Here is a 24016-nt window from a genome sequence, read left to right as displayed (position 1 = left end):
GAGATTGGCAGGGCTTGTGGGTTTTTTCCTCTTTTTTGAGAGGTCGGTAGACCCAGAATAGCAGGATCTTGTTGGTCACAAGTGAGGACTGATTGCAGAGATGTATTGGGGACCTCACCTGCCCAAGTGATAGCTAGTGCTATTAGTCCCCTTCTTTCACAAGCAAGTGATTTTTTTTTTAAGAGCTGAAAAGGAAGAGAAAGCTATTTTGAGGCATTCTTGCTGTTGGAAGCAGAATTTTGAGGTTGAAAATAGGTATGAGTTTGATTTAGAAACTATAGCAAAGTGTTCATCCATCCACTGGCTGCCTTTTAAGAGCTTTTGTGGAGGTGCTGTGTTTTGATGAGCAAGCTTGGTAGGTAGCTCAGACATCTTAAAGTAACCAGTACAAAAATGCTTCTTTGTATAAAATAAAGGGAACATGTGCAGGAGAAAGAATAGCTGGAATCAGCTAAGAAAACTTAGGCTGTGGTTTAATTTCTGTCTCACTAAAGGCAAACTGTGGGGTTTGGAAGGGAACAAAGTATGCATAAGATCCTGTGTTTTTGTGTGAAAAGCAGAGTGGTATTTCATCTCCTTTTAAAAGGAGTTTGAAGTACTTGCAGAGAATTGCCAGTACTGCAGACATGAGCAACAACAAAAATTCCATTTTTAATTGTTTTGCATTCCTTCATCTTAGGATCTTGGACTTCTATACACACATTAAATGAGAACTTATAACTTTCATTTAGGAAAATGGAGAAATTAACACAAGTGAAATACTGATTCAATTGATTCAAAGCTCAATACAGATAACTTTCCTCAGGTAATATATAAAAATTCCAGGGTAGACCTGAAAGTAGAAAGTTTCTTGGCTAAATCACCTTGATAGGATGAGTAATGGTAGTTTTTGACTGTGCAAAATGCTTCAGCAGAATTGTGAACATTACCTACTCTGAAGGTTTTTCCCTCAGTTTTGCAAGGAATGTTTTTAATACTTCGATTTTATATGATTTTGAAATGTTTCTTAAACTAACTAGTGAAAAAAGTCACCAAATTTATTTGGGAGAATAGCATTTGCCAGATTAATAGATTTCTGTCCATTTACCATTTCATCCCCAAATGACTGCCAATGTTAATTGTTACTGAAGGGAGGGAGAACTTCCATAAAAAAAATACAGCTTCTGGGCTTAAGAAAGGACATTAATGATAAAGAGTGGTCAGACAGTAATTCTAGTGAGATTCCCATTAAGACCATCTTCTACAACACTTGAGAGACCTAAAAATCTTTACAGACATTTTTTTTGTTTGCTCATTTTTCCTTAATGGGCCCTGTTCAAATGCAGATGTCGGGATGGGGGAATGAGCAGACAGATAGCAGTTAAGGTTTGGTAATTGCCATAAAAAGAAGATACAGAGCAAGCATTGCTAGGAGGAAAGGTGAACTGAGATGAACACGAAAAGGAAAAGAGTTTTGTCTGGAATATCCTCCGTGCCAACCTTTCCAGCTGTTCAGACGGAGGAGCGCTTTGCTGTGCCAATCATTCTACAAAATTGTCTTTGCGTAACATGAGCCCAAATAAAAAATTGGGACAATTCTTTGTTGATCCAAAGGAGATAAAATACAAAATTGTTGTGTAAAAGTGACCATTTAAAAAGGAATGTAAGGGTGTTAATATGGTTTTGGAAGTTTAACATTCTGCAGCTTACGAAGTACTTAGAATTTTATGAAAAAATGTCTTAAATATGTCTTTTCTTTTTTGTTTCAGTGTTTTGGGGTCATGAAACTTAATCCACAGCAAGCTCCACTATATGTGAGTAAAAAGTTTAAACACTCTGTCGTCTTCTGTCCTACTATTCACATAAAATGCTTCCCATCCCCATTTTCAGGGATTCTGCTCTTTTTTCTCTTTGCTCTCTGTATACATTATTTGTATTCCTTCGCTTGTACTGTAAATGCCCAGGAACAATGCTCAGGTTAGTTAGAGCTTCACCATCTTTCAAGTAGGCAGTTTTAAAGAAGTTTTGTGACACATTGCAATGCCGTCGTATAAATGTCATGGTGCAGGAATCACCCTTTTTTTTTTCCCTCCATAAAGAGTGCTTGAGTGAATGGCTGTGCTCTTGCAACTTGATGTGTTGAGAGCCTTAAGAAGGAACTGCTTGTGTGGAAAACAGGACATCCTAGTGTGCAGTACTCACCCACTGGGATAATGTTTTTCTGGTCAGAGTTTTAAACGTAGCAGGGAACAAGTGGAAATAGCAAACAACTAGAATGTGCCACGACTTGTGCAGTAGGGTATGGTTGACGTCAGTCTGCTGGAAGCTCGTAACCTGGATGGCTAAATTAATAAGGAGCAAGCTTCCTCTCTCTCTTGAATAGAAGCTTTGTTGCAGAATATGGGGACTGTCAAATAAGGCCTGAATTTGTGCATGTGGGGGGTGTGCACATGTGTTAAATTTGTGCCAAAGCTGCCAGCCAGGTTTGTAACCATTTGCTTTCATATTGCCTCGCCAGGCTCAGAGCAGGATTAGCTGATGGAGCCATCCTATGCGTATGGGCCTACCCACAGATCTCGCTAACGCTGTGATAGAGCTGGGTGCGAGGAGGGAAAATATGGAGAAAAGATTGCGTGCAAATACAGCTCTAAGGGGAAGGAACAGGAAACTAGGAGGCCTGGTGATAGAGCTCTATCTTGGGAAGTGTTGCCTATTGTAAATAATACGTTATTTTGACCATTAATTCATGGAAGCTTTCAAATTTTACCTATTTTTTTATGAACAGCTTGAAATTTGTACTACATTATATTACAGTTTATGCTGTGCTTACTGCATTAAGTATTGTTCTTGAAGCAGGATGAACGCTATGGTACGTAACCTGACTTGGGGAAAGTGGCTTTCCTTGCCATACTTTGTATTACTGTGAAACTGATTTTAGTCTGAAATTTTAAATTACAAGCATACTGAAAGCATATTGACTTTGAAGAAACTCAGATTTAAAGTTTGGAGTCATTAAAAGAGAGTGGAGTTTATGTACAAATATATGATGTTGATGCCAGATTAGAAACATACAGATGGCAGAAAGCAGGACAGAATCGTTCTCGTGTCTCTGGAGCAGCGTATGGCGTCCCGAATCTGGAGGCCTCGTTTGCCCAGTCGTCTGGCTTAGTTTATGTTCCCACCGTTCTTTGTTTTTGCATTTAATATATAATACTGTAGTGTAATATATAATATGGTAGATTTAAAAGTTCTCTTCCCTACGTGGTAGTGAGGAGGGCTACACCGAGGTCAGATTTAGCCCACTGGAAAGCCACAATCGTGTGGCAGTCAGTGTATTGTTTCTTTGCAATGCAAATGAGTTCATGGCAATGTTATTACTACTTCAGTGACTCCCTTGTATCTCTTCCCCCTCTTTCCCTGGCCAGGTGTATAAGCAAACCAGATCCTTTTCAAAAAGAACAGGTTAGATTAAAGGGGGTGGGAACACTCAGCAACCTTGGAAAATAAATACTTAGTCTTCCTGTTTGCTTTCAGTTTACATGTTGGGCACATTTTGAGATCAGTTTCCGTTTTCCTTGTATTGTTAATTGGCAGCTCAATGTCCATACGAGAGAGCTGTTGGATGCGAGTAGAACATAAACAAAAACATATCTTCCTGGTGTTTTTATTTTTCAAAAGGAAGACACAGCAGTCTTGTGGCATGGCCATAGGTAGCTGAATACCACCCATGACCAGATTCCTTTTTCAAAGTGTTGTTAACTCGACATTCCTTGTGTGGACTCCTTCTTGAGCTTGTTTTCAAAAAGCTCAGGAGAGTATCTAATGAGTTCCTCCATAATAAATTTCATCTCTGTGAAATAAATGCCAGGAAATAGAGATATGTTAGGGGATCTCCCTACATTTGACTACTTTCAGGAAAAAATGCTTCCCTCAGGTTTTACCCTCTTATATACTTGAGGCCTTTGCAGTTCATCTTTTATGCTCTCTTCCTTTTTTAAACCAAGAGTTCAGATGCAAAATGGGGAGCACTTGGTTTTTTTAATCTTGCATGAGTTTCATGCTGAAAGCTCTTTGCAGAGTGCAAGCTTTGGCAAGTGAGCAAAAATAATGCAAGAATCTGCCTTGCAAAAATGTTGCTTCATTTGGTATTTGCTTTTATCACCAACATTGCTAAGCTACTTTTAGGAGGAGAAAGCAAAAAATGACGTCTCCAGTTCCTGGAAGCCAATTACAGAGCCTGAGTGCAATTTATCCTATTTGATAGTTACCAAATTGCCCAGATGAATAACCTTGCAATTTTGACAAATGTTCTGGGAACCTGAGGTGTCCTGTGTATGTGGGACCAAGTTTTATGAGTGATGGTAAAGATGGTACTTCCACTTACGACTAGTGCAGGGATAGGAATTACTGTATTCTTCAAGTCAGTGTAGTTAAATAGAGAGATGGCCGCCTCCTGAGTCTCTCCTTCTGCTTCCTTAAATGGTTTGCACTTTTATTTGGCCCATCTGTAAAAACTGGCTGTTCTGCCTCTGCTAAGCTTGTGGTCAGTAGGAGGTCGCAGCCTATAATGATGAGACTGCCAGACTTTTGCAAGAGTCAGTGTAAAGATCACAAGAGATAAGCTGGAAAGCACTTCTTGTAGTAATAATAACTGTTGTGTTTTTGTAATTAGCGTATCCCATTTAAGTGGTCTCTACTTGTTCTCTGGTCAGTGAGGTTGCCAAGAACTAGAGCTAAGCACCGTAAGCTGCAGGTCTGGGCCAGGACACGAGCTCAGCCTTTCCTCTGCGAGCAGCTGGCCCCTGTCTTGTTTGGTGAGTTCCCCCATGAGAATTGTATCTCTTACCCGCATCTTCATGTTTCCTGTGTTTAATGCTGCTAAATGGGCTCTCAGCTTGGCCCTGCTCCTAGCGCGCGCCGCGGTGCGGTCATGAGGCCTTGCAGTTAACGCCAGCAGAGGTAGGGCAGTGAAGTGGTCCTCCATATAGCTCGGCGGAAGTTCCCCATACAATTAATGCGAGTGTTTAAACAGGTGGCAGGTTAAACAGCTATCGGGTTTGCATGACTGTTGGCACTTAATTGCTGTTATAAAGACAGTGTTACTTTGCAGTGGCCTAATACCGTGGTGTGAATTTGAAGTAAAGATGCTCAAACCCGCTTCCTCGTTCCTGAAATATCTTGGTGAGGTATTAATCTTAGCTGCTCTCCTGCTGCCAGCAGAGGCTGTAGGAAGCGGGGTGGTGGAACGGGGAAGTTGCTGGCAAGGTCTGCTGTTGGTCACATAACCGGGATGAAGGTTTGATTTCTCCCTATTAAAGGAGTGGTCCTCAACTTCGTGATACAAACTTGATTTGAATGCCGAGATGGTCTTGAGAGCCATGATCAGCATGGCACGGGAAGAATTTTAACAGAAAACAAACTCCCTCTCCTGACTTGTTCACTAGCATGGGTCAAGGTTACAAAAAGTAACTGTGTCACTTGGCTGGCATCAGTATCTCTGATTTCTTGTTGCTGTTGCTCTCATGGGTTGTTTTTTTTCCGGCATGAAATTATATGGATCATATTTTACATAGTGTCTCTGGCACAACTATGGATGTTGCTTCTGTGGAAAAGGGGGTCTATAAAAGTCGTTAGCATGCATTAATTTCTCCAGGTGCATTTTACTGCAGGATGTGTGAAAAGGAAGTCTGTGTGGCTAGACAGTCCTTCAGTTGCCTACCACAGACCACAGTCAGGAACATCTGTACTGATGCACAGATACTGGATTAAATCTGAAACTGGCTTTTCCTACATCTCTTTCTTGTATTTCAATGCTTTCCTGTTGATTTGGCAACTCCAGCGGGCACAGTGTGGTGGTTTAAGGACAGTGTTTCAACTCTGATTCCTGATCTCTCTGGGATTTTGTGCATTCAGGAATCCCAGAGAGTCAAAGCTTAAGGGGCTAAACTGTTCCGTTTGCTGGCAGGGTTTGGAGTGGAACTGGAAAGTTGCAGAAGTATTTTGTTAATGGAAAGCAGGAAGTAAGGAGCTTAAGTTTTGTTTGTTTTTGTTAAATACTTGCAATGACCTCTCTGATCTTCACCCTTTTATAATGATTGTACATTTCTAGCAACAAAATTCAAAATTTCAACTGGAGTATCAAGTACTTTCTAGCTCTTGCCTGTGTTGTATTGAAAATATCGAGATCCTCAATGGGCATGCTGATAGAAAACAAAGGCATTAACATCGCTCTAAATACTGAGGTTTATTTTTGAGTGATTTTTTTAGTGTTGTGATACATTAATAAAGTTCTCTGTTTATAAATGAAATAGCCTAAATCAATCATTTAGCTTAAGCGCAACTGTTGCTAGTATCCAGGCAAGAGGAAGTGGGAAAGAGCTTTGTAAAGGTAAAGTTTTGATCTTTTTATAAATCTTACCATTAATTGAGAGTCCAGCAGGGTATCCAGCAGGAGATTTAATTACAAAGGGATCAAGGATCACAAGCTGTGTCCTTATTTCTAACCAAACTTTAATAAACATAAAGTGCACATGAGTAAATGATCAAGGTCAAGTCTTCAGTTACATAGAATGTCCTGATAATCTTACTTCAAAAGTAACCTGTGTGGCTTCTGATTTCAGCCTCGCTGGTTGCTATCTATAGGATTTTTGTAACATTATTGATCATGCTTCTAACCCACTCACATCTTCTGCCAGTCTGAAATCAATGCTGGTTTTTAAAAGAATAACCCGAGAGCAGCAGTGGGTATAAATGTGTTGGAACAGTGCTGAGGTGTAATTCAGTGGATGAGTTGTGACGAATTAAGTGTCATCTTTTCCAGATTACCACCAAGACTACAATAGAAAAACCTTAGATCGGCTGGCTGTTAGATGGCAGTATTTTTTCAGCATGATAATGATCAGTAGGCGTGAAATGGAAAAGATTAGCAGCTGGAGAAGGATGATGCATCACTGCAGATTTTCTCTTTTGCCTTTTTGATTAAAAGGAACAAACTTGTTCTAAGTCACAGCACTCCTCCTCAGCATGGTTTGTCTAAGGTGTGCCTGAATTATTTGGAGTGATAAAACCAAATGTGTCATAACTAGTGATTGCATGACAGAGTGAACACTTAATTGATAAAAATGCTCCCATTGACTTTGGTCTTTAATCAGGCCTGTGGATTGAGTCTCCTGTATAAGTTGCCACTTAAGAGCTGTGTAAGCTGCAAAGTTGCTCAGGGAGAGTTTTGATAGAGATGAGAGCTCCCATTTCCATGCCAAAATGCCATGCAACTTAATGAAGTATGAACTTCAAAAGCTTCAGAAAGAATGCATTGACCCTCTCTTAATATAAACTGGGTTTTGGGTACAATAGGTCTTCTCTTCTGTTAATAAACTACTCCTCTAGATTTCCCTGTGTTCCCTGCTTTAATCAAAAATGCAAAGAAGAAGAAAGTGCTCATGATAGGATTTTTCTTCCACTTCTGTATCTCATGCAGAATGACATACTGTTCAAGTGTACTGTGTATGCGTATTCCTGAGAAAAACTGTTGTGATAACTCTTAATGTTAGTATTTTTAGAAAAACCCTCTTTTGTATAAATGTTAAAGGATTAAAAAAAATCACAATACAGAGAACTTGTACCTTATAACAGTAGTGTCTGTCCCAAGTGCTGTGGTTCTCCACATTCATGTACAAGCATGGGCTTGGGGTATAGCAAACGTTTGAACAAAGTCTCAGGTGCGACTTGTGCAGTATTATGGGCTACATAGCCAACAGTCTTCCAAAATTTCTACCGAAGGGACAAGAGAACAAAATGAAATAGTTTTAAAATCCTAATACATGACAGTAAATGTTCTCATAAGATTGGCAGCTATGATTTAGTTACTTTTCTACTAACACTGAATTTGTTTTCTTAGTGGTATCCATGGTGACAAAAGCCACTGGAACTTCTGAATATCTGAAATCAGTCCAGCAGAAAAAGTAGAATATACCTAGCACTCTTTTGATGTGGGAATTTCTCATGAAAATCACTATACAGCAGTCCCATCTTTCTTTCTCTTGACTAGGCAAGAGGAAAATAAGCCTTGATGTTTGGTTCTGTTCTGTAATAAGAGGATCTGATAAGTGTCTTGTCTTTTATTTGTTGGGTACTTGATTTCTGCTTAATGACAAAGTAGTTTTCTGCCCCACCTTCAAAGTCTTTGAATTCTAAATTAATGGAAGGCCTCTAAGCACATTTTACAAATAAAATGTTTGCTTGTGTTACTTGTGGAAGAACCTGATTCTTGGTTGGTTGCAAGAAAGTTGGTTGGAGTGCCTGGGTAGACCCTGACTTTTGAGAGGAATGCATTGCAACTTTTCTGGTGTTGTTTCTGTTCCACAGGCAAAATAGTGTCCTCACTAAACTGTGCTCAGCCTCACCTGGTCCAGAGTCTTTTCATTCTCCACTTCCCAAATTCTAGTCTACATCATGCAAAAAGTCACCCCTTCTGCTGCCGTGGGCATCTGGCAGCTGCCGCCAGGCTCTGTGCGTGTTCCCTTCTCAGTTCCCTACCTCAACGAAGACTTCGTGTTGCACAGATTGGTTACCACAAGGCTATTCAGTTGGCTCACTACGCTTAAACTGGGCATTCCCTAGCTCATGAGACCTGAACAAAGTTAGTGTAGAACTTTTTGTAAAGTGGTCGCTTACATGGCGTAGCAGTAGTTCACTTACTGCAGGCAGCTTTGGCTGGAGAAGCTGGAGGAGGCTGCCTGACCATCAGCATCGTGTTCCTTCAAGATCAGCCATTGATTAGATTGCAGCTGAGAAAGCCCCTTTTTAATTCTTCTTCCCTATTATCTCAAAGAGAAAATGCTGGGTGATTTGGATGCCAAGGGGTGATTTGGATGCCAAGGGGTGATTTTGGTCCCAAGCCCTCCCATAAATTTCTATTTGTTCTTTTCTTCTATGAGCAGTATAAATTGGGCTCGTTTTGCATGTTTGAATGGGACGGTGGACAGTAAATAGACTAGTTTAAACAAAATTTGGAGCACTTACTGTTTGAAATTCTGCCCTGAAGTCACTATTACTTTGCAGCATTACACATGATCTTTAAATTATATGCCTTCCTGAAAGAAAGATGCCAGAGCTGGTACAGGGGAAGGGTGGGGGAAGCAGAGGAGAGAGTGACCCCCTTCTTTTGGCCAAGCCATTAGATTAGTTCAACCTGTTTTCTGAAACTTCACCTCACTGCAAACATGCAAAAGAAATCCTTAAATTGTCACGGTAATTGCTTTATTAAAATGGAATGAAATGATATATATCTCTTAGGCCATGAATTTAGGGTTCTTTCTATCTTTTGCAATAGCTGATGAGCTGATTAGCATCTGGAAAGGCAGTAAGAGATTGCGTTTCACCCCTTGTGTTGGCTGTTAGAGCTGCCGTCCCTCCTCACGGGAGGAATGAGCAGCAGAAATGAGGACTTGGTGTATAAGAGGATGAAAATGCTCTTCAACTACTTTTCTTTTGTGGAATATATTTAGATAGAGGTTTTAAATATTAGTATTCTTCATGTCAAAATGACAAAATAAATTTCCCATCCTTCCAAAATGCTGATGCTCACTTTGGGAAGTGTTAGACTAAAGCCAGTTTTGGCAGCAAAGCTAATGGGCAATTAGTGTTATTGAAGAGGTTGATTTGATGATGGCATGATGTTTTCAAATACACTCTCAAATCTCATCTGAAAAGCCTATCTGCTCTTCTTTGTCTCCTGCACTCTACCTGCAATGTTTCGTGCCTAATTCTGAAGATTACGCTGCAAGCAATTTATTTGAAAATGCTCTTCCATCACCTGGCTCAATAAAGCAATCCCATGTTGTGCACAAGTGGAAAATAAAATAGTGTCATTAATTGTTCTGGGCTCAGATCAATGCTATGTACTGCCATCAAGTGGCAGTTTTGTTACAGGACAGATTTTCCATGATGCTTTCTGCAGGTCTGCCTGCATTTGTATCTTTGTTTCAGAGTGTTTCTTTTAAGTATTGCAAAAGTTTTATCTACATAGTGGTTGTGGTTGGGGGCAGGGGAGTTCTTCTTCCAGTAAGATATAGTTATAACAGTTTGCATTCTCCAATGACAAAGAAAGAATGTCGCTTTAAAAATTGCCCCAGTTATTACAGTAGCTCCAAGTACCATAGCTGTGAAATATTTAAAGAGTAAGGGAGGATATTTTGCAGCTGGCAGGGAAATCAGCACTGTGAAACACACAGTTGCTTGAGCTGTGTCTCTTCTAGGGTTTTGCTGTACCGTAGACAAGGCTGAAGTATGAGGAAAATACTATCCTTCTGCTATCTTATACCTTCCAAAGTTAGTTCAGGTCTGATTTTTTTTTTCCTTTACAACCCATCAAGACTGCTTTAGAAAATATACCAGAGGCAGGAGATTGTGTCAAATAATGTGTCATCATATGTACTCTATCTTCCAGGAACTGTGACTGTCTTCTCTTAAACTCCCTGATGCTGAGAGAATAGCTCTGTTCCTGTTGCTTAGTCACTGAGCCCGTGAAGACTGTCTGCTATTTCTCCCAAACATTAAGATTTTTGTTGTTGTTGCTATATGAGTAATTAGCAGGAAGTGCCGTCGATCACCAAGCAGCTAGTAATAAAATTGTACGGTTCAGCTCTTCAGAAATGTAGTAAGGAACAGAGGTGCCTTTAGAAAGGGGCCAGAACAAGGCACCCCTATCATTTTGGGTGTGTTCTGTAAGATATGTTTGCTGCAGTTTCCACAGTTTCTGAGAAAACACTAATAGTGAGATCTGTACTTTTTCTGGAAACTGTTGAATGGTGCTGAGGGGATATTCTGCTATAGAGAAATTCTCTCTCTTTCCTCTTCATGTCCATGTGGGGGCATTACATGGCGACTTGCACAGTTCAGGCATCAAAACCAGCGTGTTAGTCCTTGCGTTCCTCCATACCTTCCTCTTCTTTCCTGTACCAGAGCTATATGGCGCCTGCTGTGGAATTTGGGGTTAATGTAGGTAGTTGCTTATTTGGACGGGACAGGACATCGTGACTGAGAACAGCAAGCATGCAAGGCTTTAAATGAATGGCCTGGCTAATAATAAACTGCTCAAATAAAGGAAAAAGTAAATCAATGTTTTCTTCACTATACTGCCAATTTCACCCAAACAATAAGATCACATTCCCAATTATTTTTCTTATCGTAATAGTTCTTCCCTACATGTTTGTTTGTAATACAAATATGTTTGAAAGATACTTACTTCTCCCATCTTTTCTATTTTTCTACTTAATTTTAATTTTTGCCATTTTATTGTTAATTCTGTCGTGTCTTTGTGCATGTTAAAAAATCATTGGAAATGACCTTGGCTGGTTAATGCAGCTACATTGGCTATTAACAGCACATTCTAGTTGCTTGCCTGTCTCTATGCACCACAGTAATATTCCTTGTGGATATACCCATAAATTGTGTCTTTTCCAGTGCTAACGAGACCCTGTTACTTTGATGGATTTTCTGTTGCCAGTCTGTAGAGATCTCCTTCATGCATTAATATGTATGTAATACATATAACAGTCTCTTGACATGCGATAATGATTCATCTCCGGGCTGATTGAATTGGAGACTGAGATGTGCTCTGTCAAAGGATGTGGACTACTAACGCAGGCTTTTCTTAAAGTGTATGCATTTCTACTGGAGTTCGTGTTGCTCACACTGGTTCAGAGTGTGCAATCCACTCCTTGGTCTCCTTAAACCATTTCTCCCTTTGCAAATAAGCCCTGCTGTGGAATTAGACACCTGAACTGGCTACTGGTAGTAGAGCAGTGAGATTGCCCTAATAAATGGGCTGTAACTAAGCTGGTTCTGCAGACAGTCAAGTCGAGCATGTCCACAACTGCATTTTCAGCATGGGAAGCGCTCAGGATGGATCTGTGGAAGCCAGCTTGGGCCTGGAAGCAACATTGCCCGTAATATCTGTACTTCTATCTGGCTATCTAGCTGCCTCTATCCCCTCGGCACTGATAATGGAGAGCTGAGTATTTATCAGTGCTATATTTATCATAGGTCTGAATGGTTTCCCACATACTCTTTTTACCCAAAGAGTCTTAACTATGTGATCTTTTGACTTTGTATCCGTATTTTGCCCTTGTGTCAATCATTTATCCCTCAGAGTGCTAAGCTAAATTTATTTTTGGACCAAATTCTTTTTCACCTTTGGGGAGAGAAAGTGGTGGGGAGAAGGAGGAGGGAGTTATTTTGCATATATAAATCTGTGCTTCGGTCATAACTGTGTAGTTAACACTGAAATAGGAGATCGGCTGTGTTAACGAAATATGGAATATATCACCTCTGGTTGCTATGTGGGCTGGCACTAAAGCATTTACCATCATTCTGTCCTTTTTGTGGCCTAAGGGCAAGAAGTTATGGTCCTTGTTTGTATTTTCCTAAAGACAAGAGACTGTATTGCAAAATCTGCCTTCCTCATCCAAGAGGGGCTCAGTCCCCACGCCACTAACCTGAAGCCTTTCGCTGGTGGAAAAACTAGCACTGCCATTAATTTAAAAGGAAAATAAAGATAGGCTTGGAGATTGCGATTTAAAAACAAAACAAAAAAACACTGGAGTCATTCTAGTTGTCTTCCTGTGTGATTTGTTTTCTTAAAACAAAAAAAAAAAACAACATAAAACATCTCTGCCTCATGCTCCTTTAAGATCAAGGAGTTTGAAGTCATTCACAATGAAAAAGGACCCAACCCTACCCCAAACTTGGCAGTTTGCCCTTCTGTTTATTTCTGGAGTCTTTCCCTGGAGGGTCTTATCTGCAGGAGATTGCAACACCGCGGCAGAATGACATCCATCTTTCCTTACGCTCCTGACCCAGGTCATTGCCTTTATCAAGGGGGATATCTCCACATGAGTAGGGATTTCTAGAGCTGCTCGTGTTCGGGCATATTTCACAGCGCTACCTTTGTTTCTGGGGCTTGGAGCTCTGCAAGATGAGTGGAATTTGTCGTGGTTTTTCTCCTGAGCGCTCTTCTGAGTTGATATGCATTGGCAGAATTGAGGATGCCTGTAAGGATTGCTCTTGTCTCGCTGTAACATATACCTCTGACCTGTCCCCTGGTCCATTCCTGTCATATACATGTGCCACAAGATTGCAGGGTACATGGCCATATCTGCAAAAGGATTTGGATGTTTCAAAATGCAGCGTTGCGGCAGCTACGAGTGGAGTACCAGCAAGCAATTTACAGGTCCTAGTAGTGCCCATAAGAGGGAAAATGCACTCAGGATTAGCAGTTGCAAAGCCACCCGTGCTAAGGCAGAGAGGGAAGGTGACTTAGCTGGAAATTGTGAAGGTAGGACCTGTCCCCAAATTCCATCTTTTTGGGTTTAAGTGCTTGTCTGCATCTATTAACCTGAAAAAAGTAGCCTTGAACAGCTTGCTCGACGTGTTTTCCTGCTATGGAAGAACAGAGCATTGCTCTCGTTTTAAGAGACAGTGATGGTCGTGCCCAGCATCTGTGTAGCAGCTCTCCAGTCAGACCACTTAGTCAGATCTGGGAAAACTGGGTTTTAGGCCTTTCTCAGTCTGAAGGGTTATTCCGGGAAATGAGAGTGCTCCAATAGTTACTCTAAAAATAGTTGCCCGAACCCCCATCTCCTTTTCCCGTCGTGCGCGAGCACGGCTGGGATTGTTTTGTGCTCTGCGCAGTGATGCTCCTGTACGACGTGGGCTACGAGTGTCCTTTCCAGACGCAGTTCTCGGGGGGGTTACCCACGTGTTTTGCGCCAGCCCTGGGTGACCCTGGATGCGAGTGATAGTCCAGGCTGCTCAGCTCCACTGAGACGGTGGCACAGCTCAGGGCCTGTTTGATCTAGGCTGCTGTTGATCTATTTTACTGGCAGAGTTAGCTATTAATGGCTTATATAGCATCTAAATGGTTATGTTTTGGTGTTTTTCTTGTGGGGTGATTTCTGCTGCATTTTCAAAAGCTGCTTTATCATCGTTTTCTGATCCACCAGCTGATTTCAGAGCACTCTGTGGTTCTCAATTGAGCTGGAGTCGTCTTGACTTTCCCTTTGATTTTGTGTAACTTATTTATTCTCGGTCCTGAGCACTTTCCAGCGAAAACGTAATATAATTGAAAAGCCAGCTTTTCCATTAAAAGCTGTTTGGATGGAAAATACTCAGTGAGTTCTAACCATTATTCCCATCTCATTGATGGGGAAACTTGAAGCACCGGGATGTGAAAGGACTTGCCTGCTGCTGTAACGTCAGCCTGATTCTGTGTCTGATTCTGTAAATGGGGTAACAGCGAGTCCATCTCCATCTGAAAATAAACAAACAAATGAGCCTGAATTTCTTGAATTTCTTGAAGGAATAAAAAGAAACCACAACTGTGATTTGTGTGTGTCTGTCCTCCTGGGAAAGCACTGGTGCTTTCTGTAGGGGAAAAAAAAATCTGTTTCAAAAACATACTACTTTTGTGTCGTAGCATAATGTAATAAGCAATAATCCAACAAGAATCTGATTCATGTTGTGAATACTGGAAACAAAACAAAACTTGTTACACTGGCAGGTTACACTTACTCATCTAATCCACAGGCTAATCCAACCTTGTTAGTAAAGCACCAGAATGCTGACTTCTGCCATAGCTCTTCCGAAGAAAATATATTGCAAGGAAGGTTTCTTTACTTGTGTGTGAATCTCTAAACCATCTACTATCACAGAATGGTTGAGGTTGGAAGGAACCTCAGGAGATCATCTAGCCCAACCCCCTGCTCAAGTAGGGTTGACTTTCTGTTCAGCAGAACCATACTGGCTGGCATTACCTGGATGAAAAATTAGCCAGAGGGGGCAATGGTTGTCAGCAGCAGTTTTGCTTGTTCATGTAGAACAAATGCAGGATTATTAGTTGTTAGTATTTTCTTATTAAAAGCAGTATGTGAAACTAGTGTTTGGGTGCTTCAGTATCGCTTTCCAACATATGCTTTGTTTCCATAAGTATTTTTAGCCTTTGTATGTGGGGGGAGGTCAGAGTGGGCGGTTAGTGGGTCAGGTAACATACTTCAAAACTCCCAATAGGAGCCATGAGAAAAAATGTTTTCGAAATCACGTGCTTCACGTATAAAAATGCAGCTTGCCTTTTTTGTAGAAACTTGAAAATTCATTAGCCAGCACGCTAAGAGTATGTTCCCTTCCTAGTCTATCTTAGATAAATATACCTGTAGCTGGTAGAGCTGATATTCCCCAGGGAAAACTCAACCTTGCCAGCGAAACTCGCATTTCTCAACTGAGGTCTCGAATGTGTGGATTTGCAAGGGCCGTCCTTGTGATCCCATTATACAGGATCTGGCATGACTGATTTCTCATAAAGCAGATTTCCAGAGCCTGAAGGGGGAAGGAACAATGTCTTTACATGCTTAAAACAATTACTACTTTTTAGAAGGTGAATACTGTTTTTGAACTAATAAATAATATAAGTGATCTTGATTCTTTTGCATTTAAAGATTGTTAGCTTCACTGTCCTTTGCAAATATTGGTAGAGTCACCTATAAAAATCCTTTGAAGGCAAATCTGTCACCTTTACGGACACAGAAACCAAGTCTCAGAAAGACTAAATGGTTACTCACAGTTGCTCTTACTTTGTCTATATGCAATTTATGTACCTTTATAATCGCAGTGGTTGAAAAGCAAATACCTCAAATGGAACGATGTCCTAATGCTGCCAAAGCGTACTGACAGCAGGTGGGTTGTCTTTCTCTGCTGTTGTTTTTTAGAAATCATAACTGCATTAACTAAGCCAACAGTTCAGAGTTGTGCCACGCTAAAATCACTTTCTGAATTGTTGTGTGGTAGTTTAAAACTCCAAATTAGGGCTGCCTTTTCCAATGCATTAGTCACTTCATGAGGCAAACCTTAGGCTTTTTCCCTCCAGTTTGAGAAAGCGAAGGTATTTACAGTAAGGAGCAGCATCCACATTCTTTACATCATGTTACAGCTATCTGAAATGCTTTTTCATGGATTTTTAGATCAAATTGAAGGTGACCTTTTTCATGAATGGACAAAAATGGAATGTTTCCATTTCCAATGGCTCTAAGCCAAGTAAATATTAGTCGATCCAAACTAGTTTTGAAATTAAATTATTCTTATTTGTTGGAGCATTCCAGAGAATTGCTTTGATCTGTCTGTACTTTCACCAAGGGGATATTGGCAGACTAGCCTTCCATTTCTAGCCATCAGGATGAAAGAGGGGTTATAATAACCACCTTGTGTGGCAGTGATACTGAACAGATGACATATTTTGGATAATATTAAATGAATAAAGGTAAACATACTTCAATTAAAATGTTTTTGGAGGCTGAGTTGCAATAGTGCTGTTGGAAACTCTTCTATGTGGGTTGAAGGAATTTGGCTACATTTGTAACTGATTTTCTTTAACTCCAGAAATGTTTCAGAGAGATGTTTCTTCTGTACATTATTTCCTTTTCAAATAGATACATTGTTTCAATGGAACTTTTTTTACTTTTAAATTAAAATTGGCAGTGGACAGCAGAATTGTTAATGCCAGGGGAGTAAAACCGTGCACTCAAGGAGGACCACCTTTCTTAGTTAGTGCTTTGTCGTAGTTCCTTTCCTTCTGGGATCTCAGATCACTTTATACAGTGAGTTGTGCCGTGCATGGTACAGATAAGAGATGGCTCAGAAGATACCTGTAAGTAAACTGAAATGTATAGTAATTAAGTGGTACCTTATCTGTCTTGCTAACAATGTATGAAGACAACCTTGAATTTTAAGTTAAATGGTGAACTGTCTCTCCATTAAGAGCTATGGAGACATAGCTGAGGAGCCTTTTAGATAGATATCAGCTGGTGATAATTTGTGTTTCCCTTAGACTTAAACATGCGGTAAACTAAATGGAGCTAGACTATAAAATACAAACAGAATAATTTTGGTTGGAAGCGACTGCTAGAAGTCATCTGGTCTAACCAACCCCCCAAAACAGGGCCACCCTCAAAATTTGACAGATTGCTCAGAGCCTTATGGTCATGTTACCTGTATTGGAAGTTCAACTATCTTTTTAAGTCCCAGTTTAGACAAATCTCGAGTTATGTGGAACCTCTGGTGTGGAGGGTGCCTTACATGTGTTTACACAGGCAGCACATTATATTATCCTTTTTATTCTGCTATTTTGTGATTAATAACTACATAGATACATTATCTTTTGTGACAGTGCTGAAAATTAAATTGTTTTTCCGTGAAATCAAATGTTCTACTGGCAAGGGACTAGTCCACATGTGTAGACACGTGTCTTCTCAAATGTATGCTGCAGATTTACTTTCACGGGAATCGGGCTAGCTGTACTTACATTCTGAGTTAAAAAAAAAAATCCTTTAACAGATACTGCTTTAAGCAATCAGTCCTGCTGATGAGTGGCCTTAAATGTCATCTGCATTTTAAGTCCATTTAAGTATTTTGTATGTTGATGCCTTAAGGGAGGAACAGTTCGAACGAAAACAGATAAAAAAATCAAAGCACAAAGGTTTGTAGGTTAAAACTTAGCTTTGTTTTTTGAACATCCGCTCAAAACTGGATCCATTTGCTTGGAATTTAATATTTAGCCTTCAACTCAGCATGTGAACTGGTCATGCTTGAATTTAAAGCTTGATTTTTTATTTTTTTTTTTTTGCACCTGTTTTTATTTTAGCACCAAGTGTACACAATATATACTTTTGCTATATGGTTCCTTTATCCACAGCTGGAAGTCTGGTCTAATGTTATTGTGTGATAACTTTCTTAAACTTATATTTGTATCTGTGCAGCCTGTGGAAATGCAAAAGAGCCTCTCTGCTCCATTTTTCTCTTTTTAATTCATGGCTTTCTTTTTTTGTGTTATAAGACAGACCTTTTTTTAAAAAAAAAAAAAAAAAGAAAGACTCGAGTCTGGATGTGTACCATGCTGAAAAAAACCTTTTTTCTATCTAAAACTGTAGTCCGTGCAACTCTGTCCCTGACAAGCGGTACCAGACAGACCAGATCAAATTTCTCATGTAAAAGTTAGTCGTGGCTGGCATGCTCTCTGCTGTGTTCCCTGCTGAATTTTTGGACAGGATTGCACATGCTAAAGTAGCTTTAGTTTCCCGTGTGAGAGGTGTCTGCAATACAGATGGGCTGAACTGGGGTCCTGGAGCACTGGAGGACTTCCCTAAAGCCAAGGGCACCGAAAGGGAGCTGAGTCCCCCAAAAACTGGTGGATGGGAGACATACAGGGCAGCCAAGCTCCAACTCCCTCCGGCCTGGCAGAAGATCATCTCTTGGCTGCTGGGAGCATGCCGAGGTTACAAGCGGGTGGATGGGGCAAATCAAAGAGGGGGAGAGCAAGACATGAACTTGGAGAAAGCAGCTGTGCAGAAATGAAGGAGTTGAGGGAGAACGAGAGGAGACTTGAGATGGAGCACAGGAAATGATGCTAGCATGGCATCAGTGTACTGGAGGACTTGGAAGTCTTGAGATTTTTCTTCAATAATTATATTTGACAAAGTGAGAGAATAAACTGAACGATCTTAAGGAGCAGGTTTTAAATGAAATGACATGCTTATTTTATTGGATTTGCAAATTAGAATTACATAATCTGCAAAAAAAAAAAATCTTTTCTAGATTTGCAGCATTAACCATATGCTTAGTGGTGGCAGGGAGTTGACTAATGCAGCTGCAGTATAAAACTGGGACATCCAACTGGTTTTGATCTTGATAGAAAAGGAGCAGAAGATGATCACAGCATAGTCTGTTGTTCTCAGTGTCTTGTGGTTTGTATAGTTCTTCTTCAGGCAGATAAATGGTGGGTAGTGAGAGCAAATGAACATCCTTCCCTTAGTGCAGCTGTAACTGCAAAGCATCTTCCTTTCCCTTCGCTTCCCCATGGCAGGTCTGAGTTGGGGGATGCTGTTGCTGTACATGCAGGTGTATGGACTGCCAGTGTATTTACTGTATCGTGTCCTGCGTTACCTGTGATAACCATGTGCCTTTTATGCACTTCATTTTTGCTCACTGCTGTTCTAAATCCCTAAGATGTTGTAATAAAGCCACCTAAAAATAGGTAGGTATGTTCAGCCAACAAGAGATAAATGGCAGATTTCTCTTCTTACACAGTCAGGTTTTTAAAAGCTACTGGTTTTGATCTGTACAAGGCTTTTCATCAAGGCATGATCTTCCAAAGTATTAAGTGAGAAGAGCTCCTGCTGCCCATGCAGCGAGGATGTGAACATGGTGGTGGTGCGATGGTCGTCGCACTATGCGGGGATAATACTCAATGTCCTTTCTAGATGTGCATGTGAGTACATAGCTCTCAAGGTGAAATGGAAGTCAAATTTCAATTCTAATAGAAGGTAGCCTGTTTATCTCATATGCAGGTCTAAACAGTATGCATTTACAGTAGTGTTGCCCTTAGTGATTTTCGGAGTTGTCAGGCACTATTGCTCGTAGCTCTGCTGCCTGGTTGTTGCAGTCTGCTGATGTCCCAGTTGTCCACATTTTTTCTCTTGGAAGCTGAAGAAAATCTCAGTGGAGATGAACCTTTCTTAGCTTTGTGGGTTTGTAGATTGAGGATGAGAGATGTGTTCTGTAATTAAATTAGGTCCACTGAAACTATGAACTTAAGGGCTAGCTTGGCAGAGGAAAAGGTGGATGTTCAAACAAGAAGTAAATAAGGAGTTGGCTTGTTCAGATGTCTGAAGACGGAAGCAATTTTAGGTTTTTTATCCCTGCTTTATTGTGTTAGTTATATATATGGAGGGGATATGTATATGTGTGTATGTATAAAATTATGTGTGGGTATGTGTTCAGGGAAATGTCAGGTGCTGTCATGATTTCACCACGTTAAGTTGTTATTTTGAGTTTGTCCTTGAGACTTCCAGGTATCTCTTCCCAGAGCTGTGCTCATCATACTTCCTAGATGGTGCGCTGGCTATAATGCTTCATATATAGTCTGGCTAAGAAGAGTGCTGATGAGGACTTGCATGTCTGAAAATTAGAATGGGCCCCAAATCATGTGAAAAGGATGCATGAAGAAGAAGCAGGAACCTTGGAGGCAGAGAAGTTTTATTTTATACAGTGCAGGTCTTGCAAATGTAGCCTAACTTTTTGTTTTTGTCCTTTCTCCTAGGGTGACTGTGTTATTACAGTGCAGCTGGCTGAGGAAGATAAAGTTGAAGATGATGTAGTTTTTTACTTGGTATTTACTGGCTCAACTGTCCAACACTGCACAAGCACTAGAAAGATTAATTCGGGGAGTTTGGAGACCATTGCTCCTGGTAAGCACTTACCTTTCTTTGCAAAACAGTGTACTAATGTATGAAATTTGGTTAATTCAAGTAGACTTAAATGTAATGTTATCTTGGTCATTTTTTTTCTCATTTGCACATCCACTGAGAGAATAATGTGTGGTTTGGATGACTGCTTTTGCCTTTTAAAAATCCCTTACTTGATTTTGTCAGAATTATGAGACTGTGAAATAACAATTATTTAGTATGTGTGTATAGAATTCTATGGCAGAAAATATAAAGTTATATTTACACGTAGTAAAAAGCTTCTAAATACAAGCCAGATAACAGTAGACATGTTTGCAAGGTTAGAGATGCTGCTGTTCAAGCGATGTCCAGCCTGGGAAGTTCTAGCTGCGCTTGGGATCTATTTAACTTGAAGAGAGGTTCATTATTATAGTGCTGTTGAAATACAGCCCTTTTGCCCCTTAACCCTGTCATGCAGTTCAGAGCAGTAACAGTTTTTCTGAAACTCTTGCAGAAGAAATGATGTGTGGTACTTGGTGACTTCCCCCCTAGCACAGAGAGTTCAGACAGGGCGATTTTTCACATTAAAGCCCACCACTCTTTTTAAGGCTTCGTGCAGTTAACAAAACAAAAGGAAAAAAATCTGCACAGCATTTTCCTTTGGTGACTTCAGGACCGTGGGAATGAACATGTTCCAGGCTGCGTTCCTCACCATTAACCTTTCATTCTGACTTGTTGCTATGCAGCACATTGGTACTAGTGTGAGAAAAATGTCTGACATTTTCGCTATATACAGTATAGCTTATGCGATTGAGTGTATTTCTTGGTTGTTTTTTTTTTTAATCTGTCTCTGGTAGCTATTGTTTTATGAGAGATGTGTGTTAAATACAATTTGGGCTGAAGAACTTGCTATTGAAATATGGTGCTTCCTCCTAGTGATTAGTGGCTAAAAGTTGGCCATCTTGTTTGCTCACTTCCGTCTCTTTTTATGCTGTTGGGGTTGTTGAAATTACTTGGGAAGAGAAGTCTTTTCACAGTTCCTGATTACTGGAACCCAGCGCAATCAATTAGATTAGTGATTATTTTCTCTCAGAAGAGAGGGCGAGCTGGTAACTCTTAGCCTGCCTTTGTGTCATGCGCATGGGGCACACAGCAACTCTGACAGCATCGGCTGCAATGACCTCATCTCCCTCGCGGGACCTGAATGACTGAATTGCCAAGAAAGGAACTGAAAAGCTTCTGTGTTCCCTCTCAGCCTGTAAAGGAACCGGCGTACTTCATGGGATTTCCGTGCAAGAGTAATGCTTTCCTACCATCACAGAGCCTAACATCCTCTGCGCAGCACTGGGCACCGCTCGGACAGTGACATGAGCTGCGAAGCCAAGACCCGCAGCGGTGGGGAGCGATCCTGGCTTTATCTGTCCTGCTGGTCCCAAGCAGACCTGAGTCACGAGGGCAGGCTCCCTCTGTCTCCTCTTGCCAATATTAGTAGCAATAACCGAGTCTGACTCCACTTCCCATTCAAAGGGAAGGTAGATAATTGCTCTCTATTTTTCCTTTGTTTTTAATGGGTGTTTTGTTTTGATCCGTGACTTTGTTGAGTGAGATGCTACATAGAGATGGTTCCCATCCCAAAATGCAGCTTATATCAGGGACAGATTTAACAGGACTTCAAGGAAATGTCCCATTCCTGACAGTCAGCTAGCACAGTCCAGAGCTGCAGTATGAGGGAAGAGGTTACACCTACCTTACGTATATTTTAAAACAACTGTTTGGGTCACACCATCTGCTGTATTCATACTTCATTTTAGAGATATTATCTCGGGAAAAAAAAAAGAATTTGGTGGTGAAAGGGTCTGTGGGATGAAGCAAGTGGAAGAAAATCATTTTCTTCTACTATTTGATGAGACAGATGTGCTTGTCCAGTGTTATTTCAGCACTATTCTGATTTTAATAAGAACATGATTTCTTTCAACCCAGCTCTTCCTCCTCCTACTCCTCCTCCTTCCTGAACTCTACAGTGCATCTGTAATCATGTGTTTACATTGTATATTCGGCCAGTTGCCTTGGAAATGGTTGTGGTGACTCATAGCTAGCTTTATTTGACCTCACTGCAGGATTAGCCATGGACAAGAGACAGTGTGTAGGAGACCAGCCCTTGTTTAAACATCCTAGCCTGGGCAATTAGCAAGTACTGTGTAGTTACAGAGGTGAAGTAAACTGTGCAAACAGCTTTTAGCCAAAAGCTCATCCTTCATTTACAGCTTTGAGCAGCTTTCCTTTACCTCTGCAAAGCAAGACATGTTGCACATCCCTAGGAGCACACCAGCTTCTCGAAGGGTGGCCAGTGTCACGTAGATGAAGGAATGGCCGATTAACTCAAGAGCATGCCAAGACCCTCAGCCAGCCTGCCTTAAACCTCATATGCTTCCCTTACAAGCTCTCATCCTTATCCCAAGTCTTCAAAGTTTCATATGGTCCCCAGCAGACTTCATCTGAAGTCCATCTGAGTGCTGGGTCTAAAAGGGGAACTTTAATTCTGTTAAAACTAGTGTAAAAACAGAAATTGACCTTTTTTCTTGACTTTGTCAGTAGAAATCCAAATGTATTGGCAATGTGTGGAGGTGTAAGAAACAAAGAGAAATGAATTGGTTAAATTTGCTGCCAAAATTAAGTAGAATGTTTTAGCAAAGCTTTCAAAGGAGATCACTTTTATTTTTTTATCATAGCAACATAATGTGGTTTTAGGCAAGAAATTAAAGAAAATGAAATGGGAATATAAACTGCCAGAATACCTCCTGAATTCTCACTGTATATGAAAATTCTCTATATTCTGAAAGATTTTCTCTAAAGGAGAAAGGTTCCTGTTCAAAAGGAGGCTTTTATTTCTGTTCATAATAAAATAAAAGAAAGGATTTCTGATTGTAAATTTATGGAGCAGCTTTTCCTTTAAATTGAAATACTAGATTTTGCTTTCTGTTTTGTAATTGGCTTGCATTGTGTACAAGACTGTAACTCCCAGGCTGATGGTTTGCCCTGGCAATGCTACCTGTGGAATGATGCTGTGGAGTCTCTCACACTTAATATACAAATAAGTAATAAATTATTATTATTGAGCTGGAAATCACTCTTTCTATAGCTGAGACGAAAATATATGAGCATTCCTTATCCGCTTCAGTACAAAGTCAGCTGGATTTGCCTAAACCAGTGAAAATAGGTCACCCTGCTTGAGCTGCTGTGGTTGACCTCCTGCCCTCGTTCGTATGAGGGTTTCTTGGCTGTGCTGTGGCGCTGGGAGCCTCGGAGGAGAAGTAAGCTGCTGGAGGGCTGTTAGGTGGGTAGGGAGGAGAGCAATATCTTAACTCTAACATATGTCAGTAGAGCAATACACATTTACCCCCTTAGGACTACTGAAAAAATAATGTGCACCATGGTGTGTTCATCTTATGTTTTACTTGATGTTACTTTCTTGACCGATTTGGATTTCCTTTTTTTTGGCAGTTCTTTGTGCAGTTCCTTGGCTGTGCGTTTTGCCACGCGCTTTGTACTCTTACTGGTCTGAGACTTGCAGCCATTGCACTTATTCTTCCAAAGCTGTAGCAGTAAATAATCTGTTTTTTTTTCTTTTTTTACATTCTGTGATGGTGCAAAACACATTAGGACTCTCCTCTGAATCATTTCCGTAAGATTTTAGATCTGAAGCTTCTTGTCTACTAGGAGCGGACATTTGAAGCCGTAGGCATTTTTGATACATGTTCAAAAACACAAGG

The 24016-nt window shown here is 40.5% G+C and overlaps 1 protein-coding gene across 5 annotated transcripts in view; it reads left to right on the top strand.

Moving 5' to 3' along the window:
* The window catches only part of AKAP13 (A-kinase anchoring protein 13), a 212700-nt gene that overhangs the window by 48659 nt on the left and 140025 nt on the right, over positions 1-24016 (top strand). For all 5 annotated transcript variants that reach the window (XM_026074447.1, XM_026074429.1, XM_026074418.1 and 2 more), the window contains exons 3-4: positions 1749-1793; positions 20123-20270. In XM_026074447.1, coding sequence (XP_025930232.1) covers positions 1761-1793; positions 20123-20270 — 181 coding nt within the window. In that variant the 5' untranslated portion in view covers positions 1749-1760. The remainder of the gene's footprint in view (positions 1-1748; positions 1794-20122; positions 20271-24016) is intronic.

Source organism: Apteryx rowi, unplaced genomic scaffold (genome assembly GCF_003343035.1).
Source record: "Apteryx rowi isolate R43461 unplaced genomic scaffold, aptRow1 scaffold_11, whole genome shotgun sequence".
Taxonomy (NCBI): Eukaryota; Metazoa; Chordata; class Aves; order Apterygiformes; family Apterygidae; genus Apteryx; species Apteryx rowi.
Note: the sequence above shows the minus strand (reverse complement) of the source record. Positions and strands in the feature narration are given on the sequence as shown.